The sequence below is a fragment of the Botryllus schlosseri genome, chromosome 8, assembly GCF_051294905.1.
Source record: "Botryllus schlosseri isolate E-star chromosome 8, Bs_hap1, whole genome shotgun sequence".
NCBI classification, from domain to species: domain Eukaryota; kingdom Metazoa; phylum Chordata; class Ascidiacea; order Stolidobranchia; family Styelidae; genus Botryllus; species Botryllus schlosseri.
In genome coordinates, this window is record NC_137243.1 from 27,680,927 (window position 1) to 27,697,577 (window position 16,651).

The following is a 16,651-nucleotide window of genomic DNA, read 5'->3' on the forward strand; positions in this document are numbered from 1 at the left end:
AACTAGCCTGCATCCGTGCTCTGCTCCCGCTGTTTCGAATAGTATTGAAGTGTCCGAGTATAAGACTGTGGGTGATTGATGTTGTATAATTGGTGCTTTGGTCTCAGATTATCCTTGTCTGTTTTGTATTATTGCTGTATAATGTATGTGATTAGCATTTGTTTGTGTTTGTTACCTGTTGCCTGTTAGGGTCTATTCTCTCCCTTTGTGTTCGATGTAATGTTTGTAAAAGTCCGTACCCGACGTGGAGCCACATTGTTTACGAAAATAGTTGTTAAGACATTTTGTGTTGCACAAAAATGTCCTTAAGTGGGGAGTGTAAATGACTGTCCCAATTCCGTTGTGCGCGAAAGCGTAAATAGGTCACTCTCGAACTGGGATATCTAAAATTATCCCTGCTCTCGAAACCACAAGCTGTGACGACACAGTTAGTCTGCGGCGCACGTGTTCTCAGAGCCCGCATAAGAGGTCGGCGCGCTCGCGCTTCAGTCGTAAGATAGACAATTGGCTCCATTTCGCTCCATTTATTCTTTCTATTTCTTATCGAACCGCAGTATGATTTGAACCTGGTAAATCTACAAGTTTCTGACCACTAATTACTACTATTTGGCTGTTCTGTGCTAGTAAAGAAAGCTCCTTGGATCTGCGTGTGTGATCAGGATTGCAAGAGTATACTCAGAGCGGTCATTAGTCAGTGACTAGTGCGTACAACAGGAACTGTAAGCTGTAGCGTCGACTCCAATCAAGCACTATACCAGCGTGTCTTGCAACAAGCCGTTGCAGCGACCGCTACATTATTCTTCTTCATGAGCTCAAAGTGTACAAGAAACACATTCATTCCATCATCTTCCTACAGATATTCGGCCTCATCTTCCACCAAGGTGCTGTTGCTCAGCGTGCATAATGGTTTGGGCATTCGGGCACATGGCTAAAATATCTTGGTTGAATGGGCCGATGATAATGTAGCAAAACGAGGACGATACAAGAGATTGTGTGGCTTCAAAGCTAATGGTATTCTTCTGTTCTGTTAGGTAAAAATTAAAATAAATTGTTCACACCAAATGAATAAGTGTAAGTGGTGGTTCGGAGACATACCCGCCGCATGCGCTCGCCAAATATCAAGGCGATTTCTCCACCCTAATAGCGGCGAGGTCGATTGTTACATTTGTCCTCCACCCAATGAACATGGTAACATTACATCGCGCCAAGCGCGAAAAAACCTTGCAAAATCTGCATAATTTTTTTTTTAAATGCTCCATGATCAAGGTTCATTCACGAAATAATTTTGTGCCCCTTCGAGCTCGCCCCCTCCCCCCATTACGGCCCCGACTTTATGCTACATTCTTATAAATTACAAAAGAAATGTTTGTCTTGGCCGTCCGAATCTCGAATGATATGCGCAATGACTCGAGTATACGTCGACTCGAGTAAATACGGCTTTAGTCGAGTCGCTCATGTCTTGAGTCATTACAACCCTGGTTCCAGGCAAATCAACACTATCCTGCAATTATGCCTAATTTTTTTAAATGTGTATTTTGCAATTATATATTCGATAGACTTTATTAAATCTCTATTATTGTAATATGCGATAGTGGGGGAGAAGGCAGCTAACCATAACAAAACATAACTGTGATGTTGAGTGCGAGTGGGAAATCTGTTTATTTCACTCATTCTCATTGGCTTACGGAGGCTCCCAAGATCGTATGCTGAAAGCATGTGGTAGGCCCATTCATCTTAACTCTAGCCAATAGCACGAGTGCTATACAGAGCAATCTGCTATACATAATCTGCAGCTAAAAATTTATCACGGGGTTGCTCTGTTGTAGGTCTATTATGGAATCTCGAGAGTAACAACTCCAATAGGTTACAGGCTCAACAGCAGTGATTCTCAACCTTTTTAGACGCCCCCCTTTATGATAGTGAAAAATTTCGCACCCCTTATCGTCATATCACAAAATCCAACCGGGATGTTATCAACCTCAACAGATTGTTTCATGGCATGGACAGTTATGAATGTTAATGAAAGAATTAAAAAATATGAAATTCGGTCTATGGAGAAACACGCTTGAATTAGAGGTAAATCGTACAGAGCACGAATTTTTTTCAGTCAACCGCTTCTTCGCGCCCCTTCAGATGCTTTCACGCCCCCCAGGTTGAGAACCACTGCTCTATAGTTCGACTCCAGAATTCCTACCCAAGTATTGTAGGTTTATCTAGGCTCCTGCCCGCGAGCTACAATCCGCGTAATCCGTTACTTTTACAAAAGCCTACTGCTATAAATTAGAGGATGCGGAATGACGTTGAAGAATACCGGCCTGATGTAAATGACCATTGAAGTCACAAAACACCATGGATGCCACAAACAATAACCAAATGCAATCACAATTTCTGTTCCTCGTTTGGTTTTGAATGAGACACTGTGTTTATCGCGAAGGTTTCCGTTTCGAACGCTTCTTTGCCCTTGTTCTGGAGAAGCAGCCTTCAACCCTCAGCCCACTTCGGCCGCCGAGCGAGATAGTGTAATGGTTATGCGTCGAGCCGGTTTCTCGAGCGGTAGGTCGTGGGTTCGATCCCCGGCCGGGTCATACCAGAGACTCGAAAATTGGTATCCGCAGCTATCCTGCTAGGCGCTCAGCAATTACGGATAGCATGGAGGAGAAAAAAACGGGGGCGCAGACTAGACGACCCCATGGAGCCGTATCGCAACTCCGTCGTCAAAGCATCTCGATGGTGCAGGCGAAAAAGAATATCATATCTCTCTCTATATATATATCATCTATTGACTGATTACGGCAACTGCAGCGCAACAGACAGTTTTCAATCGCCTGAGCGGTCGAATGCCATGTTACATCATCATCCATTTTCGAAGAAACCGCTTCGCGTCTTTTCCCAAGAAGTTGTTATCGCCTTTCTCCCGCACTGGGCGATTAATTACAGCCTCTAGTTTTCCAGTGCGATCGGCGTCGCTTGCTGTGAAGAAGCGATTCCTCATGTTCGCCCATATTTCCCTAACTATGTCCGCGGAATCGTAACGACTGTACGACACTGCGTACGCCAAAGGCTTTTTTGAATCGTCTTTAATGAAATTCGATGAATCGACGAGATTTTTCGTTCCGTTCCCTCTCATCTTTTCGCGCAAAACGCCCCACATGTAAATCTCCGTCGGTATCTTCGCGAGAGCCGTCCTCTTTCCGATATCGCGCAGTTTTTGCATCACGTCCCTTCTCATAACGACCAGGGTTTGCGTGCAGTGCGAAGGGAAATAGGAAGCGCAGTAATCCGCTTGTGAGATGTAACGCGACAACGTAGGATTTCTGCACGAAATAAAGCTCGGATCAGATCAGTCAACTACTACCAATTCTGCAGTTTTAGAATGTGTAATGGGTATAATTCAATTTGTGCGAAAAATTAGTTTTAGACGGCATGGGGCATACGCATCGTCAAGAGAGGTCATTCATTATTTCATTTATGTGCCTTGGAGTCATTCTTGATCATAGTACGCCGACCTAGTTTGTGCCAATAGCAAAAGTGTTTGTGAATTCGGTCATTCTAGCTATTATATAATTTGGAATGGCTGAAAATTATCGAGTTGTCTATCTCTGATACGTGAATAGCATTATATTGAAAACTGTTCATCGCAGATAAAATCGGTATGTGTTGGATTGCTGTAGCTTGTAGCACATTAGTTTGTCAGGGATCGAATGTAATGGATAAAAGAATTATATTGATCACATCTTTCTGTATGGTCCATATTGTCCGTTCAACGAGTGCGATTCGCAACGAGTTATATGAGGGAAGATCAGATCCACGATTTAATATTGAAAAGGAAGATAGCTTTGAAATGAAATAATCACCACAGTAAACGGTCGTGTACGTGTAAAAACTTGTAATTTATACCTTTGCCGAGGGATTGGATTGCTTATAAGTGCACAGTGTAAGGATTCAGGCGACGCAAAATCTCCTTTCAAGTATTCGAAGATGTTTGGAATGAACGGAAAAGAATTGCCATTGCTTGTGACTACGAAATTCACCCGGCTTCCAAAGCTGTCGGTGACCCAGTGAAATGCTGCGAGCATCTGTACTTAAAAATACAATGGAGTTATCTTTGAACTGGTACATCTATCTTCCATGCCCAAGGCATTCAATTTGAAGTTGAAACGCGTAGGGTTGACAACAGAAGAAAGTAAAGGCCTATAACACGCAGTCAACTACCTCATCGTAATGCGATGGAAATAGCCCTTCTGCTATGGCGCTATGCAGTACTGCGTGGACATCTGACCATAATAGTTTAGGCGTATAGTAGTAGAAATAACACACTGTACACGAAAATGGTATATTTCGTACATTTTCATCTTAGCGGAGGCTGTCAATCAAGCAACTTTCTACTTTCATTTACCAAACTTTCATCTCTCTCCGATCACCATTTGCAGAACTAGAATAACCTATCGTATTCCCTTTCTTTTGGGCAAGCTTACTTGAATAAGCAATTAGATGGAAAACGATATGAGGTCGCATAAATACTTTTGACTACAGATTACCAAAAAACGTCAAAGTCTGAAAATCGGCATTGCAGGGTTGTAACCAAGTCACAATGCTTCGAGTCACAAGTCAATCTCACTTTTTTAGTTTTGACTCGAGTCAAGTCGAGTCATTTCAATTCACCACCGAGTCAAGTCCGAGTCCAAGTCAGCGAGCAGAGGGTCGAGTCCGAGTCATGGCATTATGACTCGAGTCCGAGTCCAAGTCATTGTGAAGAATGCTCAGTTTCCAGTTAAAGTCTTGATAAACCCACTTTTAGTAACTCTGTTTGGTGATATCGAATGTTTCGTATTTATAATATACCAATTTTCCTCACTTTTAGCAGTTTCTGGTCGCATATTCAAGTACCAGTACCAACAGACGAAATCCCAATAGTGTGTTGGCTTCGGAATTACAATGAAATGTCGCTCTTGGCCTCGAGTCAATGACTTGGTTCGAGTCATGCGCAATGACTCGAGTCCAAGTCGAGTCAATACACAGATTGACTCGAGTCGAGTCGAGTCATTTCCGTATTTTGAAAAAATGACTCGAGTCAAGTCGAGTCATCAGAAAATCGTGACTCGAGTCATTACAACCCTGCGGCATTGTTCAGAATAATCACTCGACGCAATTGGCAATTGTTATAATCATTGGAGTGCAGCCCTCCGATTATTTGGACAATTGAGGGCTGTTTCGGAGTAGTTTCATTGCCTTGACCAGATTTTAATTTGTATTTTCGGAATTAGAGCGTCAGTGTCATTCGATTAATACCAGACATATTAAATTTGAGCGCTCGGATCGCCAGCTAGGACTACCAACAATACTGCTTTCGTCGGCTCAGCAGTATTGGGGTGTGACGACTTGAGTTAAGGGTCAGGGTAATTCGAAAATGACTTTTTTTAAATTTGCGTTTATTAGCTATAATTGTTAGGTGGGCTAAAGAATCGATGCACACCAGATTTGGCTTAATTCCAACCGGGAGATGCGAAGTTATTGGAGTAGAAAATCTAAGATTGAAAATAGTGTTTACTGATACCTTGAGGGTAATTCTAGAATTATTATTGAAAATCCCGAATAATTTCACTTCTACGTGCTGGGATTGAGTCGTGAGATTTTTTTTGCATCGTTTCATACATTAGCCAGTATCTTTTTTTTTTTTTTCAGGAAATTCAGAATGTTCTGAGTGTAGTAGCTTCACTTCTACTCATCCGAATTGAGCCAATTTCGGTGTACAATTTTTTTTTAGCCAAACCAACAATTTCAGCTAATAGCTGCAATTTTTTTTTCATGTTATTTTTGAACAGCTATCATTTCGCGCATCTATCCGTAGGTTAGTAAATGATTTGAATGCGCGCTCAAACTTCAATAAGCACTGGCGTTTATTGTAGGGTTACCATACTTTTGAAATCTGAAAAAGGAAACTTTTCAAAATTTTCAGACTCGCAATACCTGAAAAAATGGTAAATTTTCTGCACTTCGTGGTCGGTTGACTAAATAAATAAAGGTCATCTTTCTCGCTCAGCGCCCGAGTTACAGTTTTTCTTTCACATCATTAGATGGTTGACTAAAAAAACAACTTTCCGGTTCAGCTCCCGAAATAGCCGCCGGGGCGTTACTTCAGTTCTGATTTACTGTATCTCAGTCGAATTGTGCCAATATTTAACCAAAATTCTCAAAAAATAGGACAAAATCCCAAATAAGATGACATTTGGGCGTCTTCCGAGGACACTTTTGAAAAAGTCAAAAAAGAGGACAAATCCTCTTACAATAGGACGTATGGTAACCCTTGGACAGTATGGACACTCATAAAAAGAAGTAAATGACTGATGACAAAACTTATTTACAAATGTTATCGACTCACGGTCTGTGCCTCGGCAGTTTTCTCGTTGACCAAGGAGCTAACTTGCAAGATATCTCCATGTTCCTCGTTTTCCGCAGACAGTAGTTTTTGAGAACGAGTGTGCTGAAATCCCGCGATAAATATAACACCAATTCTAAACGAAAGTACTGATTACATTCAACGAAAATGCAAACAGAAATTTGCACCTCACTTTTTGTTGTCTACTTGAGATATCGATCCCCACGTTTCGCGAACTAAGAAACGTTTCTTCGCCTCCTGCACGCCGACGTGACAAAGGATCACCATCAGATATTTCTCATTTGGCTTTTGTTCAAGTTCTTTCGTTAACTTCCAGGGACTGGAAAATTCATATTCAAATGTGGCAGAAATATGTGCCGTATATCTTGTAAGAGTGCTGTCGAGACTACGGCTCGTGGGTAGGGTTGGACACAATGCTCTGAGCAGACATGGGGTAATCGTGATTAGTAATCGTAATCGATTACGACGATTACAGCATTTCCAAGTAATCGTAATCGCAATCGATTACATTTGAAAAAATTCCGAAGTAATCGTAATCGTAATCGACTACTTTTACATATCTAATCGATTTCTTTGTGAAAGAACGATTACTTTTCATTTGTGCAATGCCCATGACATAAACTGAACATCTGAATCTGAACAACGAAGAGCGTGATTTAAAAAGAGGTTTTAGATAGCAGAAATGTCTGATTTTCAAATGCCTCTGCTCAGTATTGCGCAGGGTTGTAATGACTCGAGTCATGACTCGACTCGAGTCAGACTCGAGTCACGATTTTCGGATGACTCGACTCGACTCGAGTCATTTTCTCAAAATGCGGAAATGACTCGACTCGACTCGAGTCAATCTGTGTATTGACTCGACTTGGACTCGAGTCATTGAGCATGACTCGAAGCAAGTCATTGACTCGAGATTCAGACGGCGAAGACCGACATTTCATTGTAATTTCGAAGCCAACACACTATTGGGATTTCGTTTGTTGGTACTGGTGCTTGAAAATGCGACCAGAAACTGCTAAAAGGGAGGAAAATTGATATATTATAAATGCGAACCATTCAATATCACCAAACACAGTTAAAAAGTGGGTTTAGGAAGACTTTAACTGGAAACTGAGCAGTCAACACAATGACTTGGACTCGGACTCGAGTCATAATACCATGACTCGGACTCGATCCACTGTTCGCTGACTTGGACTCGGACTTGACTCGGTGGAAATTGAAAATGACTCGACTTGACTCGAGTCAAAAATATAAAAGTGAGATTGACTTGTGACTCGGAGCCTTGTGTCTTGGTTACAACCCTGGTATTGCGTCACAAGTATTGGCTTGGTTCTTGATTGCGTAACGAATTATCCGCACGTAGTAAATAGATATTCGATGTAGGCTACATGTAGTACTGTGATTGTAAGAACACCCGCTGTGCATTATGTCAGGTTATCAATACACGCCACTACCTCGCAGTAGGATAATAATCACCACTCTGCCTATAGTTTGGAATAGTAACGTATGTAATATGTATTGATGTTTTGATGTTTGATGTTTACGTGTATAGGCTACGCCGGACAAAGATTTGAAATTTTGTACTCGTCAAATCAAACATGACAATTTCTACATCGAAGCATTAGAAACCAACGACTGCTGATAAAAAATCATAACCGAGCGGCTATTTTCCGTTACTCGTATAACGGCAGCTCGGAATATCTTTATCAAGTGGATTGTAGGCAGAAGTTTATGTTTACCTTATCATATTCTCACACGGACCTACTTGAATCGGGCAACAACTGCTATTTCGCAATTTTATACTTAGCATTTGAATCTGCCACTATAGCCATCCGCTTACACACCATGTTAGCGTGGATTGCAGCTAGAATCAGTACCGAAACAGCATTTCGCCACCCCCTTCTCACAAATGTTTTCTTGGGCCGCCCATAAGACGATCAATAAAGCTTGTGGCGGGCGAAGTCCCTCAGACCCCCTGTAACGACCGCGCTTTTTCACAAGAACTGGAAACACGATTTGATGCGATGTGGGTTCGCTGTGTATTTACTGTCAAGTCGCGCCAAGCGCGAATATTCTGGCACGTAATTTACAACTATAACTGTATAGTATGTTGTTAAGTCGTGACCTCCTGTCTGCTATATAGTCAAAAGATATTGGAGTCGCCCAAACGTAGCAGACGAAAAGAAAACTAAACGAGAAACTTTCGTGTGACGCACCCAGAAATTGTCATTTATACTCGTGGTTCATCAATTTCCTCAGTGGGTGCCCCCGGTGGCATTTGTATTGAGGGGCAGAGATTGAGAAGACTATTCTTCGCGACCATCCAGCGCGGATATGGACAAATACACAATGTTTCGGTCAATGTAGCATGTCTTGGTGTGTTGCGGCGCGGTATTGGCCGGCACCGAAATGCCTATTTCTGCGTAAATCATGCAATGGTATATTATGTCATATACAGGAAATGACGTCATGATGTCTCATTTAAAAAGAAAGACCTTCTCTCATGAGGCCTTTTCATCGCATTGTTGTCTTCCAATGATGACTTCTCAGAAGCAAAATAAATGTAATCGTGAGTAATCGTGATTACTTTTCCGAAGTAATGGTAATCGTAATCGACTACTTGCGGATTTTGCTGTAATCGTAATCGTAATCGCGTGATTCAGAAGTAATCGTAATCGCAATCGATTACATTCATGAAGTAATCACCCCATGTCTGGCTCTGAGTACTCTAATTTGAATGGCCTATTAATTTTAATGATTCGAGTCGAGTATGAGAGATCATTTTTCCAGTAATGTGATGATGTCACTAAAAATTCATTTATCAAAGAGAATTATAGTTTCGATACTATATTTTTCATTGCGGGAGCCTTCAAATCTCGATTGCTCGTATCGCATCATACGAAACATGTAGTACAAAGCTAAACCAGTCAGTGAAAATTACATATTTGTGAAGTCGGCATTGCCACAAAGTGCAATGGGATAGGCATGGTCGAAAATAGCAAATTAGCTCTGATGTGATGAAGAACTTGCACTATTGTTGGTGGTTGCATAAAACGTACATATTTTAACTTCCAATATCTTTTGTACTGCTAAGACGTCATAACGAGTGATACACGAGTACTCAGAGGAGGTGGTCAGTAACGAAGTAATTCTACTTTTCAAATTACCTCACGTAGATTTGCCTATTTGAACGACTTCCTCGAGTGGTTATGATTTTAGACTACTTCTACTTGACAATTTGAGTTTTTTAAGCAAACCTCAGTCTAAGATACTTACATCTTTACTTACTATGTATTTTTCCACTGGTGCTTTAGCAGAAATTCAGTGCGTTACTTCTACTTCTACTCGAGTACCGACAAGACATTCACTGCTATGACCTCCTCAGCTTATATAGCATATGAAGTGTTTTTAATCATCACAACACTTAACATACAGTTACATTACAATACCCTTATATTGATTCTAGATTTAACTGTATCGACAGTAACTATACAAAATGCGACAGGCAAAATGACTCACCGTAACAAGAACCCAGTTTTCGTTTTCGTTCGAATTTCTGCATCTGTTAAATTGCGAAGCAGGATATCCGGTAGCTTCGGTTCGACTCTGAGTATATGGAAATAAACGTTACCGAAATTCAGATATACTGGGATACTGGGATTTTGTGCGTCACAGGCCTTTCGACCTTCTTTGGTGATAGAATTTTTGATGTACAATGTTCTTTCGAATTCTATACTAGTTGCTGACGATCACTCCTGACGAGTGTCAGCCGAACATATTCGTTTTTTTTTCAATATCAATATATTATTTTTAAATGCATGTTGAAGTTCTGTAGGCTACTTCCAAGAGCATCTTCTTACCATAAAATGCTGTAAACCCATGGGCCATGGGTATACACGATTTTCGTTGACGATACGCCCATGAATTTTTTGTTTTTGTGCAATTTGCTATGATATCATGTATAAACAGTAAACACCCATCAAATGCTATACGCATAATGCCGACTACTCCTCAAAATACACCTGACAAACTGCCGTGTCGTAACGTTTATAACGGTAGGTTTTTATTCGTTCGAAGGCTTATCCTAATATCATAAAGGTAATGCCATTAAAGTCGCCGCATCAGGGTCAGAGGTGGTAAAATGAGGCTCAGTCGGTATGTAGTGTAAAATGGTAACCACTTGAGGAAGTAGCCCAAGTAGTTAAGATACTTTGAATAGTAGCAGTACTTTGTTATTGACCACCTCTAATCATGGTCCTGTGCTTTGTTCGGGGACTGCAGAAAGTATTTCACTTAAAAGTATAGTAGTTGTTGGCCGGCGTTCACACAAGCCCCGTGGATCTAATAGCCTAAAAGTGTTAACCAGGTCAGTAAAGGTTGACAACCATAGCCTTAAAATCATAAAAATTCCTGCGTAACATTTCGCATGCTGAAAGCACAGAAGCTATGCTACAGGTTGGTTGCATCTTACCTGCTATATAATTCAGCTTCACTTTCCTGTCTCTGGAAACAATACAGCCTTTCTCGGTTGGCTATAACCGATACAACAATTCCTAAAATCGCTCCTCTCACAATGCCATACACCCCAGTCCACATGCTTCAATAGTCCATGCGTTGACGAGCATCGCACGCACAGGCTTGATGCTAAACCGGCATCGTTCGTACTCTACGTTTGTAGCAAGAATAGGCATTGCCGGAGGCCATGCAAAGCGGACGAACGGGAATGTATGGTGATTGGTGATGCGGATTCTTCTGATCCTCCACGATTATGATATATAGGCCTATACATAGGCGCCGAGTTACGGGGTGGCGGCCACCCCGTACATAATGCTTAGACGTCCGCCGTCTGTTAATAAGCGAGTCCGTGACGTTGCGTAAATGCCAACTATTTAACATTAGCCGATAAGTGTGTGAATAATTGAATGCGCCGAACTAGCGCTTAAAACGCCCAAATAAATTGTAATCTGTGCTTAGTAATCACTAATCAGTAACCATACACTCGAAGCGACGTTGTTTACGTTTACGACATCGATTTTCGACACGCCTGCGCTAAGAAACAAAATCTCCTCTCTCTCTCTCTCTCTCTCTCTCTCTCTCTCTCTCGGCTGGACGAGCGAATTCACATTCTACTCCTCATAATTAAATTGCATTTGCGCGCATATAACTAGTATCTACTCATTTACAAAACAGTTCCTGAGTTAGTTCTGCGATAATATCTTTAATTAGAGTGCGAAATAGGTCAGTGTTCTGTGTATGCCTGTGAATTGAAAGTCGTTCCTGCGCAAAGTGCCCATATTCACTACTCTAACAAGGCTTTGTTAATTTTTACCGGGAAATGTAGCAATGCAGCTCAAACGTCGTTACAATGAGCAAACAATTGTCGCGATGTCAGACTCAGAACCCCATTGTGCTGTACGCAAGTACTGTAAAGCAGTGGTTCTCAACCTTTTTGGCTTCGCGGACCCCTTTTGACCGTCACGGACTCTCGCGGACCCCCTAAAGTTTTTGTTCAATTTTAGCTCTATTATGGTGCAACCTTCATATCTGTCTTGTGCAAATATGAACTGTAGGCTTGTGATGAATAGCAAAATAATGATTTTTCATGCAAATAACATCTTACTATTTATGTAGAAATTGGTAGACTTCTATAATTTCAAAGCTAATTTTGCTGCTGTATTTCTTGAAGTAGGTGGTCGTGTCTTGAAAATCCGCGTCTTCATTTTGATATGAACGAAGAGTGCCGAAAACCATTTCCGCAAAGATAGATGGGGGCTAATGCAATATTAACGCATAACGCTTCGACGATACTTTTGGTGCGATCGCAACATTTATGGCACCAAAATGAAGAAACATATATTTTATAAACATATCACGTCCAGCATCTAGCGCAGGGACGGGCAACAGGCCACGGGCCGGATTCGGCCCGCGACGGCATTTTGCTCGTCCCGTAGAGAGTTTCCGAGGTCAAGGTAAAATCCTAATCTAAAAGTATAGACAAATTTTATGCGCCAAAGAATGGATCCAAGTTTTCCAACCTGAGAAAGACTGTCATGAAACTACTTGTTTTGTTCGGTTTTACATATATATTTACGAGCAAACATTTTCGACCATGAACAATTAAACATTAACAAGACAATCATCATCATCATTGGTTTATTAGCAATTTTATCAGTTCAATACACCACAAAAAATGCGATACAATGAAAAGACAGGAAGATGTCGAAGCGACAAGGAGTAGTCTATGGAATCTGACACCCACCTTGGCCTAGGCGATGTAAAGAGGAGGCATGCACACTGAATGAAAGTAAAGAAGATAGTATAGAAAAAGGCTGCTGCATACCAATATAACTGGTGATATGAATCTCAGGGTTGGAGCGTAATGCTTTGATAGTAACGAAACACTCCTTGTTCATCAAAAAACCAGCCTTGTCGACAGGCGATCCGCAATCAGAAGGCGTCAAATCTGATAGCCGAGCTTTAGGAGCATGTTTATCATTGTCCGATTTATGACGGGTTTCAGCCAAAAATATTCGGGTTCATTTCAATATGAATAATGAATATACTATTCAATTGTATATTGAAATTCTGTGCCTCCAAGAAGCTGTTCAAATAATGGTTATGTATATCACAGGATAAAATGGATTTTGGGGCGAGGTTTCAATCCCTGCATTGGGACAAATTAGGGAAATAATCCGGAACTTTTTATTTCAAACGACTGCTGTTCACTAATTTGATGAGACTGACAACTTCAAATCGAGAAGGTTTCGCAGACATTACGAAGTCACCCTGATTGACGTTACTATCTCCATATTTTTACTTTTTCCACAAACCCCAGCAAAACGTCTCTAAACAGCAATATGTTTGTATCAGCAGGTTAATGGAAAATTGGCAATGAAAATGAATTTCCATACCACGATAGTTCATGTCAGGCGATTATTACGATGATATGAGTCATGAGGTTTTAGCAGTTGTTGTGCGAAACTGCCTCATGCTTTCTCAAATAATAAAAAATGAAAATTAGAATATCAACCATACTAAAAATTTGGAGGTCTCGCGGACCCCCTGAAATTGCTTCGCGGACCCCCGGTTGAGAACCACTGCTGTAGAGGAATTGCTGATTCGATGCGCGCTTTCTCGTATGCTACCATCTGTAGGCTACTAATTCTTGTCTGATTCATACACTCGATGTCACTTCTCAGCGTTTGATATGTTATTAATACTGTACATTGTGCACTGTGCGGCGCATGGCGTTGAATTATGTTGTCAAATGTTAATGCAACGCGAGATTCTCGGTGGCGCGAATTCTGAATTTATTCGATTACTTTGAACGAGAACCTTCTGTTCCAACAACTTCATTGCTGGACGGACTCTTTCGGGCGCAACCACGTCGCGGATGGAATTTCGAACCATCGGGATTTGTGTTTCTATTGATAGGGTCGCGGCGGCATACGCCCATATTGCTCTGGCTGCAATAACATCTGGATAATTAAAATCGCACCATTTCACGATCAAATTCGACTGTCTGATGGGGACCTATACGTAGGGCGGTGGCCCCGGGCTGATGTTAACCAGCGCGTTGTTGGTATTGAAACCCCAGGTGCGTAGCCAGGAAGTTTCTCATTCAAAACTAGAAATCCCGTCCGTTTGAAATGCCAATTCACTAATGCGTATTATCGATGCAGCGTGCTGTAAATTATCGAGGATAAGTTGTATGCGAAATGGGTCTCATTGATATCTGATGTGCGCTATCGTCGTTCGTTTGATTCAGCGCGTCCGCATGCAGGCCTGCACGCTATAATCTCTGGCATAAACTATGACGCGCGCCAGGCTAGGCCTGATATCGGTACCAGCCTGAACTATCGAGTCTACAGCAGGACTGGCGCATGAGATAGCTTTTCTGGCCTAAACTATAGCGTCTGCTACAGGCTTCGCATGATTTGCCCTCTATCTCTACTTGTGCGATTGTTATATCATACTGACAGCGTGAAATTGAATAACATTGAATCTGCGAATTTGACCACGATCAGACTGGAACGGACGTATTGATTAGCGCTAATAATCTACTAAAAAAACATCAGAAGATGTGTGTTAAGTCCGAGTTACCAAAAGATACGAGAGGCCTGAATCACCTGGAATCAGTGTCATTGCAGAACAGATTCCATCGCAGACGTCAATCGTATTAATTTGTGAAATAGTTCGTCTTCATCGAGGTTGCGTATTCAATTGCTCGCGCGTGTATTGGTGAATAGCGAATAGTTGATATTGAAGCGAGATCGAGGAATAGCTAATAATTAACCGCCGGACTCGCTGGCAAGTTTACGCGCGCTTGTACGCGTATATTCGTCAACACGATGAAGCTGGTCCTATCCATGTACTATGGGCATTTACGCATGTACTTAACCGTAATAAATTGACGTTAAGTCGGTAAATTTGAAACAATTTCAGCTCCTCTTTTTTATTCAAACTCATCTCTTTTTCATCTTGCCACCCCATGTAAAAATAAAAGTCGGCGCCTATGGGCCTGGATACCATAGTTATGCAATGTATTCAAACTTGTAACTACTATTTAATGGGTGCCACCGGCTGAAACATACTTTTCTTGTCGGAATTATGTCTTTTTAGACGGAAACTGGGTCACAAATAGATCATTCCAGACGATATTTATTCCCTATACCGCTAGTTTATGAAGTATGAGCTATTGGTCAAATCGGAATTGTTCAGGTCGTCATAAAGTCACTAATTTCAGTACGAAACATTTCCGGACTTTACACTGAACCAACAAACCCGATATCTACGGTGACCACAACCATATTGGTTTTCTATCACAAGAACAACAAAGGACACCCCCCGAAACATATCACCTCTGCAGACGACGAGAGTTAGTGGACGAAGAAGCGCTCGATGATGCCGCATTCAATCAATTTAAAACATCAGCCATCCCCCACATCTCGGTAAACAACTTTGACGAAAAATTTGTAGAGTTTATGTCTGCTATCAAATCACTGCTGGAACAATTTGCACCTCTACAGCGCCTTTCGAGAAGTCAAAGAAAATTGAAGCGAAATCCGTGGATGACCACAAAGCTGATTCAACTCATTCGTAAACGTAACCGGTGGCATAACCGAATAGACACCAAGAACTGCCCAGAACATGAACGAGAAAGATTTCGACGTTTCAGGAATCGCACCGTGCATCTCATTTCCAAGGCAAAAGCAAAGTACAATGAGAGATTTTTCAACAGACACATAAAGGACACTCGAAAAACATGGTCAGGACTTAACTCTCTCCTACATCGAAAAAAAGGCCATAAGTTGTGAATTCGGATACCGGAAACAAACTTTCAGACCCGGCGGCCATCGCGAATCACTTCAATGAATATTTTTGTAACGTAGGCCCAAATATTGCTTCTTCTATTACAAAACCTGTGTCGGCCAGGTCAGAGGTGAGATCGATATCCCAGTCAATTGTGCTTGAACCTACGACCAAATACGAAGTAGAAGTAGCCATCCACAAACTGAAATCGCACAAGGCCGACGGCTATGACCAAATCCCATCATGGTTTTTAAAAATGATAAGCCTGCATATCGGTCAATATATGGCCCATTTTTTCAACTTCATGATAGAAAATGGAGTCTACCCAAGCTATCTAAAAAAAGCCAGAGTAGTCCCTGTACACAAAGCTGGGGATAGAACTAATGTCACCAACTACCGTCCGATATCCGTTCTCCCATGCATCGGGATTGTATTCGAAAAGTTGCTCCTCTCCCGCCTGTCCTCATTCCTCGCCAAAATGTCTGTCATTTCCCCTCAACAATTTGGCTTCCGAAACAAACACCAAACCGCTCATGCCCTCCTAACAGTGGCCGAACAGTACTATGATATCTCAGAGAAGCGAAATGTGGGATGTAGCATTTTTCTCGACCTACAAAAAGCGTTTGACTGCGTAGATCATAAAATTCTCATCTCGAAATTGGCGCGTTACGGACTTCGGGGCCCACAACTTGAGCTCATGAAAAGTTACCTCACTGGACGCCAACAAATGGTTGCGATCTCAGACACCTTGTCCTCTCCTCACCCGGTGACCTGTGGTGTGCCCCAGGGCTCAGTACTTGGACCGGTCCTTTTCACCTTATATGTCAACGACATTTTTGAAACCTCCTCATTGAACACCACACTGTTCGCTGATGATACTCACCTCCTCTCTTCCGCATCTTCGACGGCAGAGCTGGATGCCCTGACTGGTGACCAAATGCCCAA

The 16,651-nt window shown here is 41.8% G+C and overlaps 1 protein-coding gene across 1 annotated transcript; it reads right to left on the reverse strand.

The window, feature by feature from the left end:
* Positions 1 to 800: 800 nt before the first annotated feature.
* LOC145445458 (lactosylceramide 1,3-N-acetyl-beta-D-glucosaminyltransferase-like) lies at positions 801 to 11,272 on the reverse strand. Its single transcript, XM_080323646.1, has 6 exons — positions 10,866 to 11,272; positions 9,914 to 10,000; positions 6,570 to 6,716; positions 6,380 to 6,512; positions 3,898 to 4,076; positions 801 to 3,314 (listed from the first exon to the last, which is right to left on the reverse strand). Exons 1-6 carry the CDS (start codon positions 10,988 to 10,990, stop codon positions 2,846 to 2,848), a joined length of 1,140 nt encoding a protein of 379 aa, XP_080179772.1. The 5' UTR covers positions 10,991 to 11,272; the 3' UTR covers positions 801 to 2,845.
* Positions 11,273 to 16,651: the final 5,379 nt, after the last annotated feature.